General features: G+C 40.4%; 1 protein-coding gene across 4 annotated transcripts in view; it reads right to left on the bottom strand.

Annotated features, from left to right (window-relative positions):
* The window catches only part of CHD7 (chromodomain helicase DNA binding protein 7), a 124,469-nt gene that overhangs the window by 47,129 nt on the left and 55,161 nt on the right, over positions 1–22,179 (bottom strand). For all 4 annotated transcript variants that reach the window (XM_042868871.1, XM_042868873.1, XM_042868874.1 and 1 more), the window contains 2 exons: positions 9,376–9,797; positions 1,195–1,333 (listed from right to left, as the gene is read on the bottom strand). In XM_042868871.1, the coding sequence (XP_042724805.1) occupies positions 1,195–1,333; positions 9,376–9,797 (561 nt within the window). The remainder of the gene's footprint in view (positions 1–1,194; positions 1,334–9,375; positions 9,798–22,179) is intronic.

The following is a 22,179-nucleotide window of genomic DNA, read 5'->3' as shown; positions in this document are numbered from 1 at the left end:
ATTGATCTATATGTAACACAACACAAAAAATCTGTATGATAACACAAAATAACTGTCTCTACAGAGAGCAGTGCATCACTTCCTGCATTATTAGGATTTTTATAGGTGAATCAGTACCATGGAGTTTCAGGCAACTGCATATGAATGCCAGCATAACAAGTTTGTTAATCCTAGCAGTCCCAGTATATAAAAATATAAACCTTTATATAAACCTCCATAAATTTACATGAGGAAGAATGGAATTGGCAAAATATGCAGCATGAGAAAAAAAGTATTAAGAAAACAAAATTAACAGAAATAAATTGTGTATGTGTTAGGACATCAATCTTTGGCAACATTTTTACCAGGCTAATTTGACTACTGATCACTGGCTTCAACAGCCCTCATAACTAGAAGCAAGATCTGCGAGCTGATATGCAACAGTCAAATGCAATAGACTTCAGTAATATCAGCATGACAATTTAAGAGTGTCATACTTTCTCCATCACAATTTGCTTATATCCTTTAACAAGGGAATGATTACTTTTAATGCCTGCTCTGAGCACTGCCAGCAGAAGAAAGCCAGGAGCTGGCCACTTTTTAATATGACAAGCAGCAGGACACACAATAATTCTCATATGCACTCACTCCTATTCCAGATTTTCCTTATGTTAAAGGAAATTTACAGAGAAATGAATAGGTGAGCAGTGCTGAAGAAAAACGAGCTGATAGCTGGCAGTTCTGAAGAAAGGCCTGTCATACATCGAAGTGGTATAGTTAAAAGTCTCCAACATGCAAATTTCCCTCATCCTGCTCTGTCACATTTTGTGCTTGATTTCAGAAGGCTTCCAAAGCTGACGCAAAGAAGAAACAAGACGCTCATAAGAAAAACCTCATAATGCCACGTCAAGTCGACAGATCAGAAAATGCAGTGTCCCAACTGCAAGCAGTAACAGAAGAAAACATATGAAAGCTCAGCAGCGCCGTGCATACATCTAAGGATAACAAGACTGTAAAGTAAAATTATGAAGAACGACACTTGTTTTAGTAAAATATTCACCACAGCAACTTCTAGCTTTCACCTTCTTGGTATGTCATTCTAATCAACACAGTAAATACTTACATATCTCTATCTCCACATCTCAAACTGAGAGAACTATCATTTCACGCAATTCAATTGCCAAAGTCTACGTTGAACTTGAGAGACAGCATTACCTGAACTCCTGGATCATCTTCATCTTCAGGATGAGGTGAAGGTGGTGGAGTTTTATCCAAATCTGAGTTTTCAGAACCTTCCTTTCCCTTGTTAACCTTTTTCTTCGCAGCACTAGTTTCTGAATCTGTTTTCTTGTTACTAGGACAAAAGTATTTTTAATCAATATTTGTATTAAAAAGTAAGCAGAAAGCACTTAACAGAACAGTTAATCAGCAAGATATTTATTTTCAGCGACTTTACTATTGTCAACTGTCTTGCCTTATTAAAGTATTTAAATGTAACAGTAAACCCAATGATGCACAGGCGACTGCTGTATGTTTCCCTCTCCTCAACAGCAGAATAAGGAATCAGCCTCCCTTCAGTATCTTAGTGCCTTCAACAAGAAACTAGAAATGAGAACGGTAAAGAAGACCTGCTCTGTTTAAAACCTGCACCTTCTGGAAACAGCACTGAGACACGTGAATACAAACAGGGTTACACTTGCACTTTTCTTTTTTTGCCACTCCCCACGTCAACTAGGCAAGCCAGAGGAAGCTGTACCAAAGATGGCAAGAATTCTGCACTTGAGCCTACAGTTCTAAGCAGTGGAACAGCACAAGAGATTTAGTGCCAGCCCTCAGGGCACACATGAGGACTTGAGGCATGTGATGGCTGCGTGTGGCAGCAGAGTGGGGTTTCCATAGAGGGTTCAAGGCACTTGGTCCGATAAGGCTTGTTGCCATCAGCTGCAGCTACCCAGACTGGCTAGCTCACCTTAACACTTCAACACAGGTTCTTCTATCTTTGTTTCTCTGGTGAGGGAGAAGAAAACCTGATATCTCAGCATCTGCAAGTTACACCCACTGCTGACAGTGTGAGGTTTATAGCCCATCCCTGTCACCCTTTGTGAAAACATTCACCACCGGAGGAGCTGGCACTACATCTTTCTGACCACATCACAAATTTGGGAAGCTCCAGGTTCCCATATCACAACCCAGCTTTTAACATGTTGCCACCAACTCAAGCAGTGAGGTGATCTCCAGCAATAGAGACACAATGTTTAGACAGCAAAGGGTAAGAAGTGATGCTGGAAGTTAAACATCACCAGCACATTCGGTTCCACAGGCTGGGTGGGTTCCTGCAGACCCTTCAGTCCTAGCACTGCCCTGACAGCTGCTGCTTGCAGAGCTGCTGACACATTGAAAGAAAAGGTGCTGGCGTATAGTTGTGCACCGCTACCTGGTGACCAGAAAGTACCAACTTCAGACATTATTGCTGCCACTACAACACAGCTTGTCCTCCTCTCCTGCATCACTTCCACACCATGGACACACTCTGCAGTTTGTTTCTCCTGCACACTGGTCAACCAGAGGCACGCTTTGCAGCAGTAATTTGAAGTTTCTGAATATAGTTTGATATACATGTATGTATTTGTGTGCATATATGGGGGACGTGTATGCATTTCAACAGACACTGAGTTCAAAAGAAAAGTTAACATAAAAATGGGAATTTTGAAAATAAATTCCTACTACAGTGCAATTACATGGCACTGAAGCTTCCCTTTTAAGAAGGAAGCACCTCAGAATGTTGACAGTTTTCCACCAAAAGTTACAACAATCTCACAACCTATGAAAACATATAAAAGCGGGGGGGGGCGGGGGGGATGGAAGGAAGAAGTTCGACACCGCGGAGCCGTCAGCGCAGAGCGCAGAGCGCAGCCCGCAGCCGCTGCCTCCCGCGGCCGCCCGGCGCAGGCCGCACATGGCCGGGAGTCTCCCCTGCTACGCGGCTCCATTTCCAGCGTTTATTTCCGCTCTAACTGCCACAAATTACACAATGCTACAGCTGAAGCGGGGCCCCCGGCCTTTCATCTGCGCGCCGAGAGCGCTCGCATCGCCCTGGCAACCCGCGGCCACGTGACCAGCACCTGCTCCGCTGGCTGGCGGCCACCGACTGCAGCCATCTGCTTCTCTCAATCAGCGCCCAACGCTCCGACACCTGCGCGGCCGCGGGTTTTTTGGTTGTTTTTTTTTTGTTTTTTTTTTTTTTTTTTTTTTTTTTGGTTGTTGGGTTTTTTTGTTTTTTTTTCCCCCCCCCCCCCCTTTTTTTTTTTTTTTTTTTTTTTTTTTTTTTTTACGAAATCACGGCCAAGCCACTTCCAAAAAAAAAAAAAAAAAAAAAAGCAACAAAAAGCCCCCAAACAAACGAAGCAAATCACCCAAACACAACCTGACAAAACCTCGTGCCGAACTTTCCACGTTTCTCAGATGTGCTCAAACCAAAGGTGGGCCTGTCAAGGGGGCTGGAGGGCTGCCAGGTTGAAGCGAGCTGACAGGCTGGTGCTTTTTGCAGGCGACCTCCATAAATCAGAGCAAAGCACACAATTAAGTTCAGTGGTAGTTGCCGTGCCCCAGGTGCACCAGCGCCTATGAATAACAGGCTTAAAGCCTGGAAGAATAGTGCGGCCCAGGTTGGATAAGACATCCTCCTGCAGCACGGCGGGGAACGCGCACCGGCAGCGCTCGGCTGGCACAGCCCGACACGGCCCAGACAAAGGCCCTGCCGCAGGCTGGAGCGCTCGGGCAGATCCACCCCGACAAAGATTGCTTTCTAATGCCTGTCAGACCTTCCCCCGCTCCTGGTGGCGGAGCTGAACGCCTTCCCGCGAGCATTCCGTGACCTATATATACCCACGGGTCGTGCCTCGGCAGACTGAGTCACACTCGTAAGGGAGCCGCGCACTAAGTCATCCGGACACCATTTCGCATCGCCCCTGACAGGCCAGCTAACAGCGTGCGCACACACACACACACACGCACACACCGCCAACTTGGGAGAACAAAGCCCGGCTCCGCTGAGAAATATAAGCTCTGAACTCGGGAGAATTGCCGACGTTAAATACACAGCCACAGCTTCTGCCATGAAAAATAGGGAAGGTGGAGAAGAAATAAAGCAGAGAAAAAGAGCGCTATCCTCGTGGACGAGGCTTCACCTGGCCAGCAGGATCTGCTCCTAAAAGCCTCACTGACTCGGCCCACCTCATCTGCTCCTGCCCTTCAAGGACGCTGTTTGGCTGGGCCAGAATTACTTTTCCATATCTGAGTACAGAGGGGTGGAATGTATTTTTTAGTGGTTTTAGCATAACCATTAGTCTGTGTCTCAGTGTGCTAGAGATGCACACTGATAGTACTTTGCAGGTGGCAAACTATAATAGGTGCACTTAGACAACAACCAACTTAAATGCATTTTTACATGACCGAACGCATGATTTAACCAACTCTCACTAGAGACAAGCCTACAGACTCCAAACAAGAATTCCAAATCTGGGAGAAACTGAGGAGGTATTTGCATCCACACAAAACACTTTCTGTTAGCCAAAACCAGTCTTTCTATTCACAGTTAAAATACAGAGGCATTTCAGATTAGATGTCTTACAACCGAGCTGTCCAGTACTACTCTGTGGTTTTATCCTCTTATCCCTGGGGACTGCACAGCACACTGACCAAAGGGGATCAGCGAGAAGAAAACCTGCAGAAGGTCAGATGAGAGAACACCACTAAGGAAAACAAGGTCTGAAGAGGAAAACTTAAGCAGGATAACAGAGAAGAAAGCATGAATTACAACTTGAGAACGAGCATACCATCTTTGACAAACCATGCTTTGTGTCACTTAGTCAGCAGCCACCTACAGAGTAAGGTCAGACACCAGGATCTTAGAGGGCTGAACCATCTGACCCCAAAACACCCCAAAAAACATGGGATGTTTCACAGGATTACGAGGGAAATAATTAACCCTTTTCTGTAATCTAAACAACCAAGGCAAGTCAGACACACTACTGATCCCTATTTTTCCATTTGGGAACACTGTCCCATGACAAATTCCTGACTAGAACCTAGATTAGAAAGATGTTGTACATCCACTGTGGAGCGACGAAACAACACACCCTTAAATGCTCCCCAGATGTTAGGGCTTAGACTTTCTTTACTATCTTATCTGACATTAAAATCCCCTTTATATAATGCTTTCACATGTGACAGAAGTAGGAAAAATAACAATGGGATGATAATGTTTATTCCAGCCTGACTGCTCTGCTGAATCATTAAAAAATAAGCTTTGGTAATGGTGAAGCCCAGAAGGCCTGCCTGCAGGGAAGACAAAGGTAAATATTTGGCAGCTGGGATAGTTCAAAAGGGAGAAGAGAACAGGTGTGAAGAGGAACTGCCTCTGCAGACACATGCATGGAAATCTTGCATTATTTCCTGTCCTTTCCCACAGGCAACCCCTTCCTGCCTTTCGCAGAATGATCTGAGCTTTGGAGTGGAAACTACCAGTACCACCTAGGGACCTCTCTTCCTGTCCTCTGCCTCCCTAAGGTACTGCATCCTGCTGCTCACACCACTCCCCTTTGCAGCAGCCTATTCCCACTTCCGCAGCCAGAAGCCATCCCCTTTCCTACACAACAAATAGCTTATTTGCGTGCCAAAGAAGTCAGTCTCCACCTCTCTCTAAAAGAGGTAGGTATGCTAGTGCTCTGCGAGCAGCAGCCTGCCTACCCACTCACCCTAACCTCCATCCCAGGCAGCTGCTACACGTACGGAAGGACAAGAGCTTCTCCTGCTGTAGGGAGGGGAGGAAGCAGATTAGAGAAGCCCTGCAAAGCACAGCATACTGTTTGGAGGAGATGGGAAAAGGTACAAGTTCCCACAAGGACCTGCCTTCTGGCCCTTTCAAGTTCTTTCCTGCTTCTCCCACCTTTGTAGGTGGTCACTCTCTAAGGTTTCACAGGAAGCAGCAGGAAAGCTATCAGCTGTGCTGCAGTGTGATCTTCTCAAACAGGTGCTCCACATCTTCTCCAGGGACAGGCCCAGAAGGAACAGACATCTGAGCCACGACTTTGCAGTTTAGACAGGGAAAGGCAAATAGTCCTACTATTACCTCTGGAAATAACCTGCGTGCTTTGCACGTGCCTGAAGCTGGCTCAGTAACATGAAAAGGCCACATAATACTCTGCACTGAGCAATTTAATGAAAAACCTCCATTGGTGTTCTCAGGTATACCTGCATTTTTCTTTTGATCTTTGCTAATTTGGCCTACAGAAGATTCGTTGTTCTTTTTTGTTTGTTTGTTTTGAACCAGCCGCTGCTTTATCTGGCTTTCAGTGTTGGCAGGATTAGGCTCATAGCAACAAATTAAAGTGATCTTGCTTTCCAAATCACAAACTAGACAGTACAACATAGTAGCCTCTGATTTTAGTGCTTTCTTTCTTTTTAAGATGTCATAGGACTCACAGTTCAAACAAGCATGCAATTAATCAGCTTCTTCCGTTCCTCCCATCTGACCTGTCCATCACATGAAGCTGCTTTTCAGTGAGGCAGGCTGCTCATTTTGTCACAACTTACACCAAATATAGCAGACACATGAAGGACAAAGTTTCTCTGCGTTTCTTGTTTGTTTAATGAAAGGATTTATACAGTTAGTCAAAATTTAAACTGAAATGACAGACAGGGCTGTGTTATGAGCTGTGTTGCATTACAAAGCGGTTAAGATGCAGCCTGTGTCAAATAATTAACTGGGGCTTATAACATTCTATCCAAAAGAAAAAATAATGCTCTTTGATAAATACATGTGTATGTCTGACTTTATTTATCAGAATTTTATGAGTGTAACTCTGTTCTTCTATTTAAACTAATTAGCCTATTTGGGAAAGAAAATACTTGGTTTTGCGCAGCATTTAAAAATCTAAAAAAAGAAACCACACTATTCTTTTCAACGCTTAAATTAAAAATACTGAGATATTATTAGTAAATATCAGCACACTCATGCCAGACGCATTATTAACTTTCATCATAAAATTACACTTGTACATTATCATACCATAATCTGTGTTAAGTTGCTGGAATCTTACTCAGATATTATAGAAACTTAGCGCTGCTGAAATATTGCAGCTTTTGGGCTGTTGATTCATCTAAAAATTTGATGCAATGATCTGTCATTTAGACTGACTCCCCAGTCTGCGATACTGCCAAAGCAAGCAAATTTCCTTTCAACGAGTTAAAATTCTACCAAAGCAGCACAGCATCCCAACACAGCATCAGAGTTCTTTGAAGAAGTTTGATACTGAAGTTGACAAAACGAGAACAACCTTGTTTTCAAAAGAGCAGCTGGTAACAGCAAGACAAGTCCATTAAGGGAAAAAGTAAACTTTCTCAACACCTTTGTGTAAGCATGCTTACACGCACAGCACATGCTCTTCAGTGCTGCTCAAAACACGTTTCTCTCACAGGTAGAACAACAGGGCTTAGGAAATAGCAGAACACTGTAGTCATCTAGCTACTCATGTACAAGAGTTATTGCAAGGGAAAGAAGATAAAGCCTTTCCAGAGACACAACTAAGAAAGCAGTGATTTGTTCCTTCAAAGGAAATACTGCTCCTTTAATCTGCACAGCATGTCCCAGGACTTAGAGAAGGCGTGCAAAGAGATGTGAAGATTGAGTGGAGAGGACAGACAAGTTCTGAGGTCTGATATCCAGCAGAGCCATAGGAACCCAGGCATGTTTCTGAGCCACTCTTTCTAACCGTTGCTTATTAAACAAAGCTTCACTGCAGTCAGGTCCTTGTAAAAGTACACTAATTGACTAGCCCTGCAGTAAATGTTTTTCTACTTCCTGGTGCAAAAAATTGCTAGGAGATGCTCAATGTCATGCAGTAATGTGGCCTGTTCAGCCTTTAAGCCTACAAATATCTGGAAATGAAGCACAAAGGTTATTTTAGCTGATACAGTATTTTGGTTTCAAAAACATACACTGAGAGAAACAGCTTGAAGCATTTTTTTTAAGCTGTGACTTACTCTGTATATAAAACCCACCTGGAGGACAGGCTGAAACACAGTCCTTATGACTTCTGCAATAAGATAGGCTAATCAACTCTAATTTATTGAACAGTCCACAAAGCCAGTTCAGGAGGACAACATTTGATTTTACAGGTCAGTATTTCTAAGTTCTTCAGGAAACATTGTTTCTACCATCTGAGAAAAAAAGTTCATTCTTGCCAAAGGAGAAAGTAGTTTATTGCTATCTGTGCCTCATTTAGCTGAAGCAGAACTAACCACTGATAGTCAGTCTTGCAGAATATATGCAAAGCTGATTCATTAACTGCAATTTTAAAACCCTGATACAAATGGATTTTGCAAACTGATTCGGATTAACCAAGTCTGGCTGTGCTTCCATCTGGAAGTTATATTTTATAACACTAGCCACATCTTGAAAAACAGATTCAGATGTTTGGAACAAATTCAGAACAGTTGTAAGAAATTCTAGATACAAATGAAAAAAAATTGAGCTTTAATGTCTTTTTCCTCTCAGTTTTCTTTCAAGTGAGCATTTATAATCATGGTGTTTAGGGAGTTGAGGGGTAAGGAAAGAATCTTAGTTATTATCTATGACGTATTTACTCATGTGTAACAGCAGTTTGTTCTCTCATACTACTCAGTAGTATTCTAAGCCTATCCTTGTAAAGGGACACGATGCCGAGTGAAAACAGCAGAGAAGCAGGGTTGAAGCATCTGGTTCATCTACAAAGACTCTGTGTAGCAAAAATGTCTTTACATGAAACAGTAAAATGAGTATAACCTCTAGAGTGAGGGATACAGTCACACATCACTATTCATATAAAAACATTTTTTTTTTTTTTAAACAGAAATCTTCTAGCCTACAGCTTGTGTCAGCATCAAATAAGTGAGTTGTACAGCTTGCAGTGGTGCTGAACTTCCTTAGTTGGACAAAAACTTCTTTTTTTTTTCCCACTAGGCCCATCATCTCTGAATTTTGGTCAAACCTAAATTACTGTTGAAGCATCTCTTAATATACAAACCACACAGAAGAACAGACCAGCGTCATAAGAAAATAAGCTAATTTTGAAACCTAACAGACCCAGAAATGTCTATGCCTTGAAAAGAAAAACTAACCTTGCTGGACATGGCAAAGAATTCTGCCTTTCCCACGTGTTTAGAGAAATTGTGTAGCCATAAACAGGAAAGCCAAACAAGAGAAACGGGCCAGACAGTTTCTCCAAAAACATGGTATTGCAGATGACTGAGGACAGAAGACAAAACAAGATTTCTCCACTCACTCCATTTAACGCAGATCACCTAGAAATCCCACAAACACTGTTCCCCATAACATACAGAAGTTTCCTGACTTACCTTGTCTTTTTGCTGCTCTTGGGTTTTGGCGTGGTATTTTTTGCTTTCTTTTCCTTTGGCTCTTTAGGGGTCTTAGGGACTTTGGGGGTCTTGGGTTCCTTCTTTTCCTTGGGCTCTTTAGGATCCTTCGGTTCTTTTTTTGCCTTGGGCTTTTTCTTTTTCTTTTTATCTTCTTGGGAGCAATCCACTGAGTTCCTGCTTAGATTCTGGCTGTCAAGTCCCCCAGGAAAGTCTTCCTTACCAAAACTTTTACTGGGACCTTCTGCAGCAATGTGATTGTTTTTCTTTTTCTTTTTCTTTTGCTGTGGCTGCGGTTCAACTGATGGCAGAAAATCATCACTTTTCACTAGCTGGGTATTCGGTCCACTAACCTGAGTCATATCCGGCACTGGTTTCTCTAAAAAAGGTTCCGATGGAGAATGCTGAGAGAGACAAACAGAAATAAAATTGTAGATTTGCAACTTCCATTTCTAAAACTTTGCTCTTTTGGAGCAAGAGGGAACAGTGGGAGAAAATACTAAGCAGGAGATTACATTTGTAGCACATCTCAAATACTGCACAGCAAATCAGTAAAACAACAACAACAAAGCTTTCTGCAGTTAAAATGGTGGCAAAGTGACCAGAAATTCTTGATGCAGCAAAGGTAAAATTATTCTGTAATCAAGCTTGCATACAAAGTGGAATTACAGAAAACATTTAGACCCTTCAACTCTTAGATGCAAAAGGACAGTAATTGTTATTTCAGACATTGCTGTATTCAGAGTAGTTGCAAATGATTCTGTTGCACTGAGATCTTGTCCTCCAGGAAAAAAAAAAAAAAAAAAAAAAAAAGTTGAAGTCTGATTCTAGATGTGCAACAAGAAAATAAAGGCATTCACAGGCTGTATTTATACAACATTCACTTACCTTGGTTCATGCTGTGACAGTAAGTATTTTGATCAGCGCACGAAGGTTTAAGTCACTTTGAATTTAATATAGTTACATTTTATGTCAAAGAACCACAGCTCCCTACTTGTAATTGAAACCTGCTACACATTGGATGAAGTATTATATCAAGTAATTGTGAAACTGCAAAAGCATCCTTTTTCAAAGTCTATGTAGTGTATCAGGCTTATGTCAGACTTTCATACAGTATAGGAAAACCTCTGCATAATTATACAGATGCAAAGTGCCTAGACTAAGCATATTGGATATACTTGAAGTTCTCTCTTTAATAGTTCTATTCTACCCAAATATCCATGAGTCTGCAAAGAAAAAGCGTCTGAGCTCTATTTTGACTTTGCAGCATATTCAAGTGCTGACCTGCTTCTCACTGCCTGCCTGCTGCTATACATTCATGACCATGGTGATTTTCAAGAAAATAAAGTAATAGCATGACAATGAACTGATGCTTTTCTTAAAGCTGCATACAGGATCAGACCATCTTCTCATCCTCTTTGTCTCTGTTTCTCCTACTTTTCCCTAGAAATTAAGTCAGCATAACTCTATGTGTAAGAGTTTCCCCTTAGCCATGGTCACAAAGCTTGAAAAAGAAAGGTCTATAGCAAATAAGAACGTTACTTCTAGGAATAGGACAGTCTGTTTGTAAGGTTATTTGTCACATTTTCTCTTCCAAATAGTACTTCAGAACAGCAAGTACGCAACAAATGATTACAAATCCTGTCTCCTAAGATTTAAGAAAATAAAATTCTTAATCATTTCACGAGAAAGCAAATGCATATGTATTTTTTCTAGACTGTAAACCATTTTCAGCATTTCTTCCCGGTAGCAAAAAAGAAAAAACAAACAACCCATTATGCCCTGAGTATACCTGCATATTCAGAAACTACCCAAGCAGCAGAAGGAGCAGACCTAGCAAGGGAGGGAGGGCACATACCTCTTCTGCTGTCTGGGAAAGTTTGGACTGGTATGAACTAGACACTCTGATTTGCTTTGGAGGAGACTCCATAACAGAGGGAAAACCCAAGCAGCTGACCAAAGGTATGGGTCTACTTGTCTTAACCTAAATTTTTGCAGGTTTCCATCCTCCTCTTGATTATTAAGATACTATTAAGCTCAACAGGGCCTTAGTCACAGTGGAAACTCAGCTACACTGCCAATCTGATGCCCTCATTTAATTACTACCACATCTATCAGCTCCACCTCAAGGGAATCTCACATCAGGCATCCTGAATCAACACCTCTTCTAGAAAGCTGTGGTCACAGTAGTACCTGGGTAACTTCATGCTGGAGAGTTCATAAAATTGGATATCAATGATTCCAGTGAGTTCTACAATCCAATTATGCATTACACATACACATACTTTGGATTGTTTTTAATGGTCCATTTAATGAATTGAGTTGAATGTCTCCTCAGATTTGTTCCTTATGTGACATAGAACAAAACTCTCTTCTCAATACCTCATACCGTTATGTGCTTGTACTGCTTAATATTTATTTTTTGGTGTTGAAAAGGACAGGAATATCACACAGATCACCAATAATATATATATATTTAATCAACAGGCTTTCAGAGCAGTACTTCTAAATTTCTCAGTGCATACATGACTATATTTTCTGTCATTTCATATCTCATGCACCCTGCATTTGATTTTCAGACACTTTGAGTCCAGGTTTCACCAATGCCTTCACTGAGCTGTTTACTACAAATCTCAGTCCTTTTTTTTTTTTTTTTTTTTTTTTTTTTTTTTTTTTTTAAATACTGCCCACTTGCTATGCCTAACGTAAAAGAAATGTTAAGTTTTCCATTATTTGTAAAAATTCATATTTAACAAGTGCTTTATGCTTGGTAATACACTGTTGGTTTGCCATCTATAAGCTTCTGTGTGATACACTTTCTAGAATAAAATCAGTCAACTGTTTCAACTTTTTTCTTCCTCTTTTGAAGCATGCAAAGCAGCCAAGCCAACAAATACTAAAAAATGCAAGAAATCCAGCAGTGCTGGATTAAATTTAGTTCTGTAAAACTTTCAAGATTTCACCTACGTTAGTAATAGGGCTGTGTCACTGAAAACAGGATGAAGTTCTATATATGTTTGAGATTTCATGTTACCGTTTTAATGTAACTCAAAAAAGTCATCTTTTTTTCTAGTCGTGGTTTGAAAAACTTCCACCACGGTCACAACCAAATTTGAGCATAAAGTAGAGAGCTTTCCAAGGTTCCACGACAGCAATGACAGCCCTTTGTGATTTGACATCTGCAGTTCTGTGACAAGGTCTGGCCATAAGGTTACACGGCAGCAACTGTTTCCATGCTGTGGTACTCAATACTCCCTGTAGCTGTGTTCAGTGCAATTCTGTAAGGTGCCACCCCATGAAAACTCATGTTCTTCCTACCTCAAAAAGTTTATCCACATTTTTAGACTCATAAAACTACATTAAGTGCAAACTTTACATGTGAAACAAATACACAGTGCTTACAAGCTTTTATTTTCCATGCCAAGGTAGGTGTATAAGTATACAAATCAAATCGCTATGATTTCGGTTTACATCACTCATGCCCCCCAGACATTAAGCTACAGACAGCCATCCCTACTCTAATTATGATTTGGTTGTATTTCCTTTTACTTGAAAATACAGTGGTTCTGCTACATGCCATTATCTCCACAGGTTTGGCACGTTTTGTAATTCACTTACATGTCATCGTCTAAGCCCAGCACTCTTTCAAAGAAATGGGTGCGATAACTTCTCTTTTCTAGGAACTCTGTGCTTGCACTTAAGCAATATTCTAAAACAGCACATCCCTTACTGACAACCCCACATTGCTCCCTAGTGTGAAGCCGTGTAGGAGCAGCACAAGTCTGGTGAGCAGAGGAGAGGGGAAGCAGCTCAGGAGGTGCATTTTCATACCCCAAACCAGTTGTCTGCTCTTTCTTAGAAGGGGAGAAAGGGAAGAAGAACAGGCTTTCACTAGTAAATATTAGTTTAAGCCTACCACAGGGAATTATTTCAAATAGTTCTTCTTTAGATCCACAAAGGATTAATTCTAGTTACAGGGTCGTAATTTCTGATAAAAGAACACCGTTTATCATTTACAAATGAGGAAAAGATGCATACTGTGAATTTTTACCAAAAGACTGAAAAATCTGTGTATTTGACAGAAATCACTTCTCCTCCTTACAGCCTTTAACCATAACAAAGCCATAATTTAGCATGTTGGTACAGAATTTAATCTTCCACAGGAGAGAAATCAGTGAAGATTAAATACAAATAGGTATTAATCCTATTTGATATTGCAGCGGTATTATTTTTATATTATTTGAAATAAGGTGAAAAAGGTGCTCAAAAATATTGGTGTGTTTACTAGCCCCACATCTCTTTAAATCTTTTAGAGAAAAGCTGTTTTTGTAAACATTTAACAAAGAACAGATGGCCTGTTTTAATCATGCGAAAAAACCTGGAGCTCACATTAATACTCCTAGCACAGCCTACTGGGTCTAGTCACCTCCCTAACCAGCAGCACAAAACAGGCTTCAGTAATACCATTTAATTTTACAATGGATATTTTCTCATCAATTCCCCACGTCCGACAGTTAATCAATGCTATTAACGTGCAATATCACAATGCAGGACACTGCTAAAGATCACAGCTTATTAGAGCAAAACAGTGATTCTTCAGCAGCTCTGAGCGTTCAAACCGTGAGCAGCTCAACAGGTTACCAAGACAGTAATGCACTCGTGCGTTATCACTGAAAGCCAGCGACATCAGAGCCAGTTTTACAAGGAGGCGGCACTCCAGGTATCGTTCCTGGAATACGAAACCTCTCTTTTCTGGATTGAGAACTTATTTTTAAACTTCCAAACACACATCAGCCAAGATTTGGTAAGTTAAAAACTAAGCTGCCCGCATTTCACGGCCGCTCGCATATTTAAATCTAAGCTCATTCTCTGCAGCCCAAAGAAGCGATAGACGCCTCTAACCAGGCCTGTTACGTAAAGTAGCAAGATGGACAGGATGGGGGATTAACCCAGTGAGGGTTAGTGGCACCGAGGGAGGCTAAGGAGAATCTCTGTGTTGCTTGAACACGGATTGAACCACAATCAACTGTACTTAAGTGCTGAAAGTAGATGAGTGGCAGTTCCCCAGTAGAGCAGCAGCTGCTTGAGCCAATATTGAGCTTGTAGGATGGTGAAACAAGAGCAGCAACGTACGCGACATGACTCAGCAAACTTGTGAAATTTAAACATCAGTGTTAAACAAAAGTCTCTCCCCTGTTTTGTTGTTGTTTTTTTAAAATCAGGACTATTTCAATATCTACTCTCTAGATCTCCCCCATCATTTTTAAAGACTGCCTGTAACCAGACATTACTGAAATTTTCTTAGATTTTGGTTTATCAAGTGAGTTGTGTTACAGCAGAGTGAGCAACCAATCACCTCCCACTGGTTCCAAAATACAAGACCCTCCAACACAATATATACAACAGAAATGTTGGGGTTAAGTAAATTATTACTGAGTATTCTCTTCTGCAGCTTAAATTACCACCTTCGCTTGGGAAAAGTTAAACAGCAACCTGTGACCAAGGAAAGTTCTTTTAAAAGAAAGGAAGAACTATAGCAGCACGTCTGGAAGCAGCTCTGTGGAGAAGCAGAGGATTCGTATCCTTCCTGATAGCACTGTTCACAATGTGTAAACCACTGTATGTATCGATTGCCCCATAATTCTTCCTTCAAAAATTAATGAAAGGACTCGTCATCCCTCTGGATTATTTAGAGCAAACTATTCATCTCTAAACAAATCATCTGGAAAGTTTCCTCATGTGTCTGTATGCACGTTTCCGTCCCTGCAGTTCTCAACTTGCCCCCTCAATGCCTCCAATACCAGGCCTGCCCTGCTGCTCCCTCAAGCTTAAGCTTGCTTTGGCTCCTTCTAGCCCAGCAGAAACTTTTCAGACACTGTCCTTCTGTAAAGTTCATGTGTCAGTACAAACTGCAGTGCACGCAGGAATCAACACAGCTTCAGAAGTTTTCTTCTACAAATTCCTATAGTAGCAGAAATCCAGAAATATCCTCAAGAATACACTCACACATAATTCTTCCCAAGATTTGCTTTACCAGTCAGTTTATCCTCCTCTACTGTGAGTGATGATTCCCTCCCCTGTTCTGTGAAGTGCCTGCCTTGAACCAAAGTTGTATATACATTTTTTAATTTACGGTATGAAAATGCTTAGGAGGGGCAACATGATGCTGAAACTCTGATGCATCACTAATTCAGTAAGCCTTCTACGCAGTGTAGTTCTGATGTGACAACTTGCATTTATAAGCCTACCAGTGTTGTTGTCAGTGATCTTTTCTGCAATGAGACTGTATCAGATGAAAATGGAATACCATCTATTTTGCAAACAGAACAGGAATCTTCCAGTTTACTGAATTTATTGCCATACTTCTACAAGATATGGATGAAAACACACAGAAAAGAGGGCTCTATTAGTACCTTGGCAAGAAATACTTAAAAATCATTTGTATTAAAAAAAAAATAAATCTGGTTTTGTTGCAGAAGCACTTCACTATCATTTGATTTCTTAAACAATCTTTCTGCTCCGTTATTGCTACCAGGGAGCATTTTTAAGCAGATGCAACTACCGAAAAGTTAAAACTTACTGACCCAAAGTTTTCAGAAAATCTCTGGATCAAGACATTTGCAATACCAATGCTTGCAGCATCCTAACAGTAGAAGGAAATGCTTAAAAGCAGTCTTAATGCTCTCAAACACCACTACAAAAGCTCACTCATTGCTGGTACAACTGACAATATCGACCAGTTACTGTGTGGGAGAAGAAAGATATGCTATATAAAATGCAGTGTTTTTAATTGAGTCTCAACATAACTATAGCATTAGAATTCTTCATTTTCTGGTCATGCCCTCTGTAAAGTAACACAGATTACAAAAGATGAGTGACACTAATGTAGCCATCCAAAAAGCAAACGTTCCATCATATTTAACAGTAATCACATGTAGCAGTGGTGTTTTGTGCTCATGAAGTGAGAGATATTCATGCCAGGACTGCTGATGAGTCCATAGCTCAAGAATAACTAGTTTTTCCAGAAGAGAGCTCTCCTTGTTGCCGACCATGGATTGAAATCACCAACATAGATAAGACAGTATCAGACAAGTGCCTCTCCTAAGACAACAAAACATGTATTCTCCAGGCTGGCCTTTCATTTAAGAATCTACAAGAGCTACCACACTGATAGTATATAACTGTAAACGGAACGGGCCAAAAGACAAACATTTTTATTAATACTTTCATGTGACAGGTTACTTCTTAATATATCCTAGTTTAGTAGTATAAGGCTGTTCCCATTGCATGCAGGTCAGAAGCCATATATTATACAGAAGTAGCTAGCACAGGACCTACTCTCCACTCTCCATCATCACTGTGTAAGACAGGTCAAGGACCAAGGATTTTTGTGATTATTTATTCTTACTAGTTTTAACTGCAGTGACACACAGCAAGGGTGAGACAACGAGGCACAGAATTCTAGCAGCAAAACTCATATTGCTGCTGATGGTAACTTGCACTCTACCTTAGCACTGCTTTCTCCGACCAGCCACACATTTGCATACACTCCATTAGCAAGCAGTAAACGTGTCAGAAACATGGCGGCATGAGTTTAACCACACAAGTTTTGCAGAGTTGTGTTATGCCAACAGGTGGGAAAATGTGAGGCAAACCAGAAATAGCTCTGGAATATTACCAGAAAATGGCCCATAAATATCTTTTTTTTAACACCTTACTTTGCAAAATAAGACCCGTACTGAAAAACTGAGATATTTTCATCATGAATTATGTCTGTACACTACCCAAGCACAGTCAAGAGACTTGATGCTTACTAGAAAACTCTTTGGATTAGGATACCCCTAAGATTTATCACTGATCTTTTCCAACCCCTCCAAAACAAGATGCTGTCTGTACAACTCCAAGCAAGAAAGGAAACTCATGCAGTAAATCAAAAACAGTGCTGGGGTGAACTGGTTTCCAAATCACCCAGTACAACGCTGCAGCTTTTTCTGAACAAAATCATAGAACAGCTTAGGGTGGAAGGAACTTTAGCAATTACCTAATTCCAATCCCAGTGCAATGGGCAAGGCTGCCCCACACCAGATAAGGCTGCAGAGGACCCCATCCAACCTGACCTTACACACCTTCAGGGACAGGGCATCCATATCTTCTCTGGCAACCTATTCCGATGCCTCATCACCGTCTGAATAGTTTTTTCATAACACCTAATGTAAATCTCCCTTCTTTCAGCTTAAAACTGTTCTCCCCTTGTCCTATCACTACAGCTGTATTTAGTAAAATACATCAGCCATGGAAAGACAAACCTAGCCTAACAGTATATATAGAGGCAGAGCCACTCTTCTTGGGCTTGCTTCCACATTCCAAAAAGACGTTCACTGTGAAAATGAAGTAGTTCCTCTCTCTGACAGTAAACAAGCACATCTGCCCTCTCTGGGGCACATTTCACAGCCATGCTTTGAAATCCAGGTTCATAAAGGAAGCTAAGAAGCATACTGTCCTGCACACAAGCTCTCTTTCCTCCATCAGGAGATTTCCTTCAAGGAAGTGACTGGATGCCACACATGCAGCCATTCAACCTTTCTTCTAAGTCACCAGTTCCGCCATCACACTGCATTCCCATTATCACAAGTAATGCCCCTATCTATCAATTACAATTTCTACTTAACACCCTTTCCTCCAGAAAGAGAAAACCCAATACCACAGTTCTGACTTGGTGCGTAAGAGCTTACAGAGTAGTGATAGTAATTAAAATAATAAATGTCCTCTAAAATTTTGACATTCCACAAGAGACTGAGAATCACCTTTTTCTTTTTTTTAAAGAAAAAAAAAAAACCAAACAGGACCTTAATTAGCTCCCAGTCCCTTCCATCAGGTACTTCTGTAGTGTTACCAAAACTCAAACAAACGTGACATGAGCAGACAGCATCAGCTTTATCACTACGGGGAAAACCAGAGATCAATCGACTTGGTGTTTCACCTGACTGTAATGGACAAAGAAATTCTGTCCAGGCTCTCACTGCAGCAAGCAGCAAGAGCAACTAAAGCATTACACATCACCCAAACAATGGAAACTTACAGGAAGAAGTATTGAACAAGCTATGTATGTAAACATTAGGCACACATTTAAATTAAGAACACATACACATCTTGTATACTTACATATATCAAGTAAGCGGTGTAGGCCTAAGTTTAAAAGCTATCCCTCTTTTTTGATTTGCAAAATCTCTACTGAAGTGTGCTTTTATCTGAATTCAGGTAAAGCACACTTTGTCTTATATTTTTACCTCCAGTAAAACATACCTAACTTCAGGGAGAGAAAATAAAAACAATAAATAAGAGGCAGAAGTAGCACGTTTGGTTTTTTTTTCCTGTTTGTTGCTTTGCTTTGACTGGATATAACCAAAGGTGATCAGCTCAGCAAGTTTACAATTCTTGTTTTCTCTCTGCCTAACATTCACATAAATGCAAGCTTCAGAATTGTCACCAGTTTGATGAACACATTGTGAGCACTCATCTGTTGCTTGTAAGGACAGAGTGAAAAGCTTCAGAACACCAACAATGAACCCAAAGGACCAAACCACAGCAAACAGTACGTGGAAGTACACCAGAAGTAGAGTTGAGCACAAATAAGAGCGCCATGGATATAACTGCATATTGCCCCGATCTATTTACATGACACCACTGCATATTATGTTCTGTTGTTTTTTTTTTTTTCCCCTACCATGCCCATATTAGTAAATCCTCAAATTCAGCTTCATATCCTTCATTCCTGAAACTATTTGCCACACTCGGGTATACACGCCATCACCACCCTTCTTCTGGGCTTCAGTATCTTCACAGGGGAGCCCTACCAGACTTGGGAATCTACTAGGCACAGCCAAACCTTGTGAATTTTTCTCCTTGCAAGCCACACACTGTGTATCACACAGCCCTGGCACCAGGGCAGTTTCCAGACCCTCTTCCAAGGATCCTCAATGGAATTAACCAACATCAAGAGATGTCTAAGTCTTGGGAGGCAGCCTAGGGTTCTCCACTGCCAACCAAGCCTTCTCACAGAAATAAATAAAGGCAACAACTGAGTGGCTGTAGATGTAATTGTTGCTGATATGTTCATAAAAAATAAGATATTGCAGCCACAAACAAGATAGTTTTGCATTTACTTTTAGAAAATTGGTGTATAGGTAAGATATAAGATATCTATCACTTTCCTAGCACCTTCCTTAAGTACCAAGGGGGAAAAAAAGCCCAAATTCTATGTTTTAGAGTTACTTTAAGTCTCCCTTCAGATTACAGACATGCACATTTCAGCTAGCACATACAAAAAAAAAATTATAATTAAACTGTTGATTGATACAATTCATAGGGAAGCTCTAATGAGAGCCTCATCACTACTCTCACCTGTAAGCTCACATGACAAAAAGAGCAAGTTTACCCTAAAAGTATAAATATTTAATCGTGTTCTAGTAGCATGTGAAATGAGGGAAATGGCCTCACATGCTTAAGAGTCCAAACACGACAAAACTCAAATCTGAGTTGTATTCCTGTACACAGAAAGGAAGTCCTACGTAAGTATACCATACTTTCACAATAACATCCGTAAGTACTTTCATTAAGTAACAAACTACCCTGAATTCTTCTATTGTTTGCAGCAAGATTTTTCAATTTTGGCAGGGTGTCTTCTAAGTATGGCTTACTAACTTAAGAAAAATGAGTTTAAAGCATTAGAGGAAACACCACCACCACACAAAGTACAATTTGGGTTGATCGGAGCTGAAAAATTTCTTATTCATCAATATGTTATTTGGATGACTCACAACAGACCCCACCAGACAAGTAATATTCCTTTTCTTCTCTTTGCCATTTCTCCTTTCCCCAGGGTGAAAGTGCATTGTATGCACAATCAAAAGACAAAACGTTCTGGATTCATTACTTGAGCTAATGAAAGCACACCCTATACTCAAGACTATTCTGCTCCAAATTAAAAAAGCAACAACAATAAACAATAAAAACACTCATATAATTCATCCAATCCCATGGATTTATAATACAGTAGAATCATCTGTCACCTTGGTGGAGCCATAAATTAATCCTAGTCCAAAACTTTTTTCCCCCATTTTCATATTTTGGTTTTCTGACATAATCTGATGAGAAGGATCTCAGAATTTCCCAGAAAAGGCCATATTTGGTAAATGTTTTCTGATACACAATGACATCCACAGTAACTCAATCATCCTGTTCCTATTGTTTATGTCTCCTCCAAGTTTCAAGATGTTTTACTTGCTGCTATTTCAATCTCACAGCACATGTGAGCATGCTTACTACTAGGGGATTCACTGCTTAAAATGAACTAAAAGTTAACATTTTATCTTGTTGTGTGAAATGCCATTTCCTCAGTTACAAAGAAGTCCCACTTCAGAAAAGAAAAAGAAAATCCAAAACCTCACTACCACTTTCACTTTTGTTAGTTTTTCCATATAACCTGGACTAACTTTTCTAACTCGCTTTTATCTAGAAATTCAAAGGTTTCTCCAACAATCAAATGAGTCACTTCACAAGCAAAATAGTGAACATGCACCACTGTCTTGAAAAAACAATACAGTTAACCCTAAGAAAAACAATTACAATTTACAAACAAACTTTACACACAAATATATATTTTACATTTTCAATTAATTATTTCAAATCCTTCAGAACAAAGAAGTAATCCAGTTAATGTAACTTATGGAGCAAGTTCCACTTCTGAATACGTAACTTTGACAGCAGTATCTCAAACATACAGACTGACTTCTCCTAGCTATTTCTAGACTTGCTGTCTTGCACACAGGGTGGAAAAGACTCCTAGATCAGATCAGCTCTAAATGACTAAGATAATATCCTGAAGAGAAGACTCAGGTTACCTTGAAAACCTAAGTTCAGAAATGGGACAGACTGCAAAGAGATGGTCTGTGATCAAAGCAGTAAACATCAGGGAAGATACTTTTTTCCTCCACCAGTCTCAACTCACCACCATAATTTTCTATTTCTTTCAAGAAAGGCTTCCTTGTTTATTATTGTTATTGTTTTGTAAAACAACACCTTAATTCCTAAGCATGGGTCTCCAGCAAAGGGCTTGCCATGGCCCCTCTTCTTGAGAAGTGCTCACCAATCATGGCCCCAAACATCTATCCTATTTAGATAACCACTAGCTTCAGCATCAGAGCTATACAGCCTGGCAGTATGCTAGAAAGCCCCACATCCACTGCACTCTGTCTGTCTGGGCTTCCTCACATAAAGCGGGGAAAACATACTAGAGGAGAATTTAGGAGATAAATTCACTAGTAGCTGTTGAGGTTTTTCTTATGATTAAAATTACCATAAAAGAGCTCAGTTAGCAATTAATTCTTTAGCAAGATATGAAAGGAGAGAGTTTGTGGGGAGAGTCAGTGTTTTTCATGAGATAGAGTGATATTCACAACAGTGTTTACTGGATAATATATAGTAAATAAATCATCAGGCGGTAGCTCAGACAATACAAGCAGATAAGTTAAACAGCAATTTGTATCACAGAAGATCTGAAAGAAGGGGAACAGAGAGAATGTAGCTGCAGATTGCACCCTGCTTCATAGGCATGAGGAATGTGTTGTGACAGTCCTACTTCTGACCCTTCTGAACTCTCAGTTTTGCAGTTTGCTGTATGATAGCAAACTCAATCAGCTAAAACAGGCACACTAAAAATCACACTAACATTTTCATTTCCTATAGCTCACTGTTGTTTTGTGAAGCTTACTTGCAGCAGACAGAGTC

This window comes from Lagopus leucura, unplaced genomic scaffold, assembly GCF_019238085.1.
Source record: "Lagopus leucura isolate 7727_CA_CO unplaced genomic scaffold, USGS_WTPT01 Super-Scaffold_100002, whole genome shotgun sequence".
NCBI classification, from domain to species: domain Eukaryota; kingdom Metazoa; phylum Chordata; class Aves; order Galliformes; family Phasianidae; genus Lagopus; species Lagopus leucura.
This window is presented reverse-complemented; position numbering and strand designations above follow the sequence as displayed.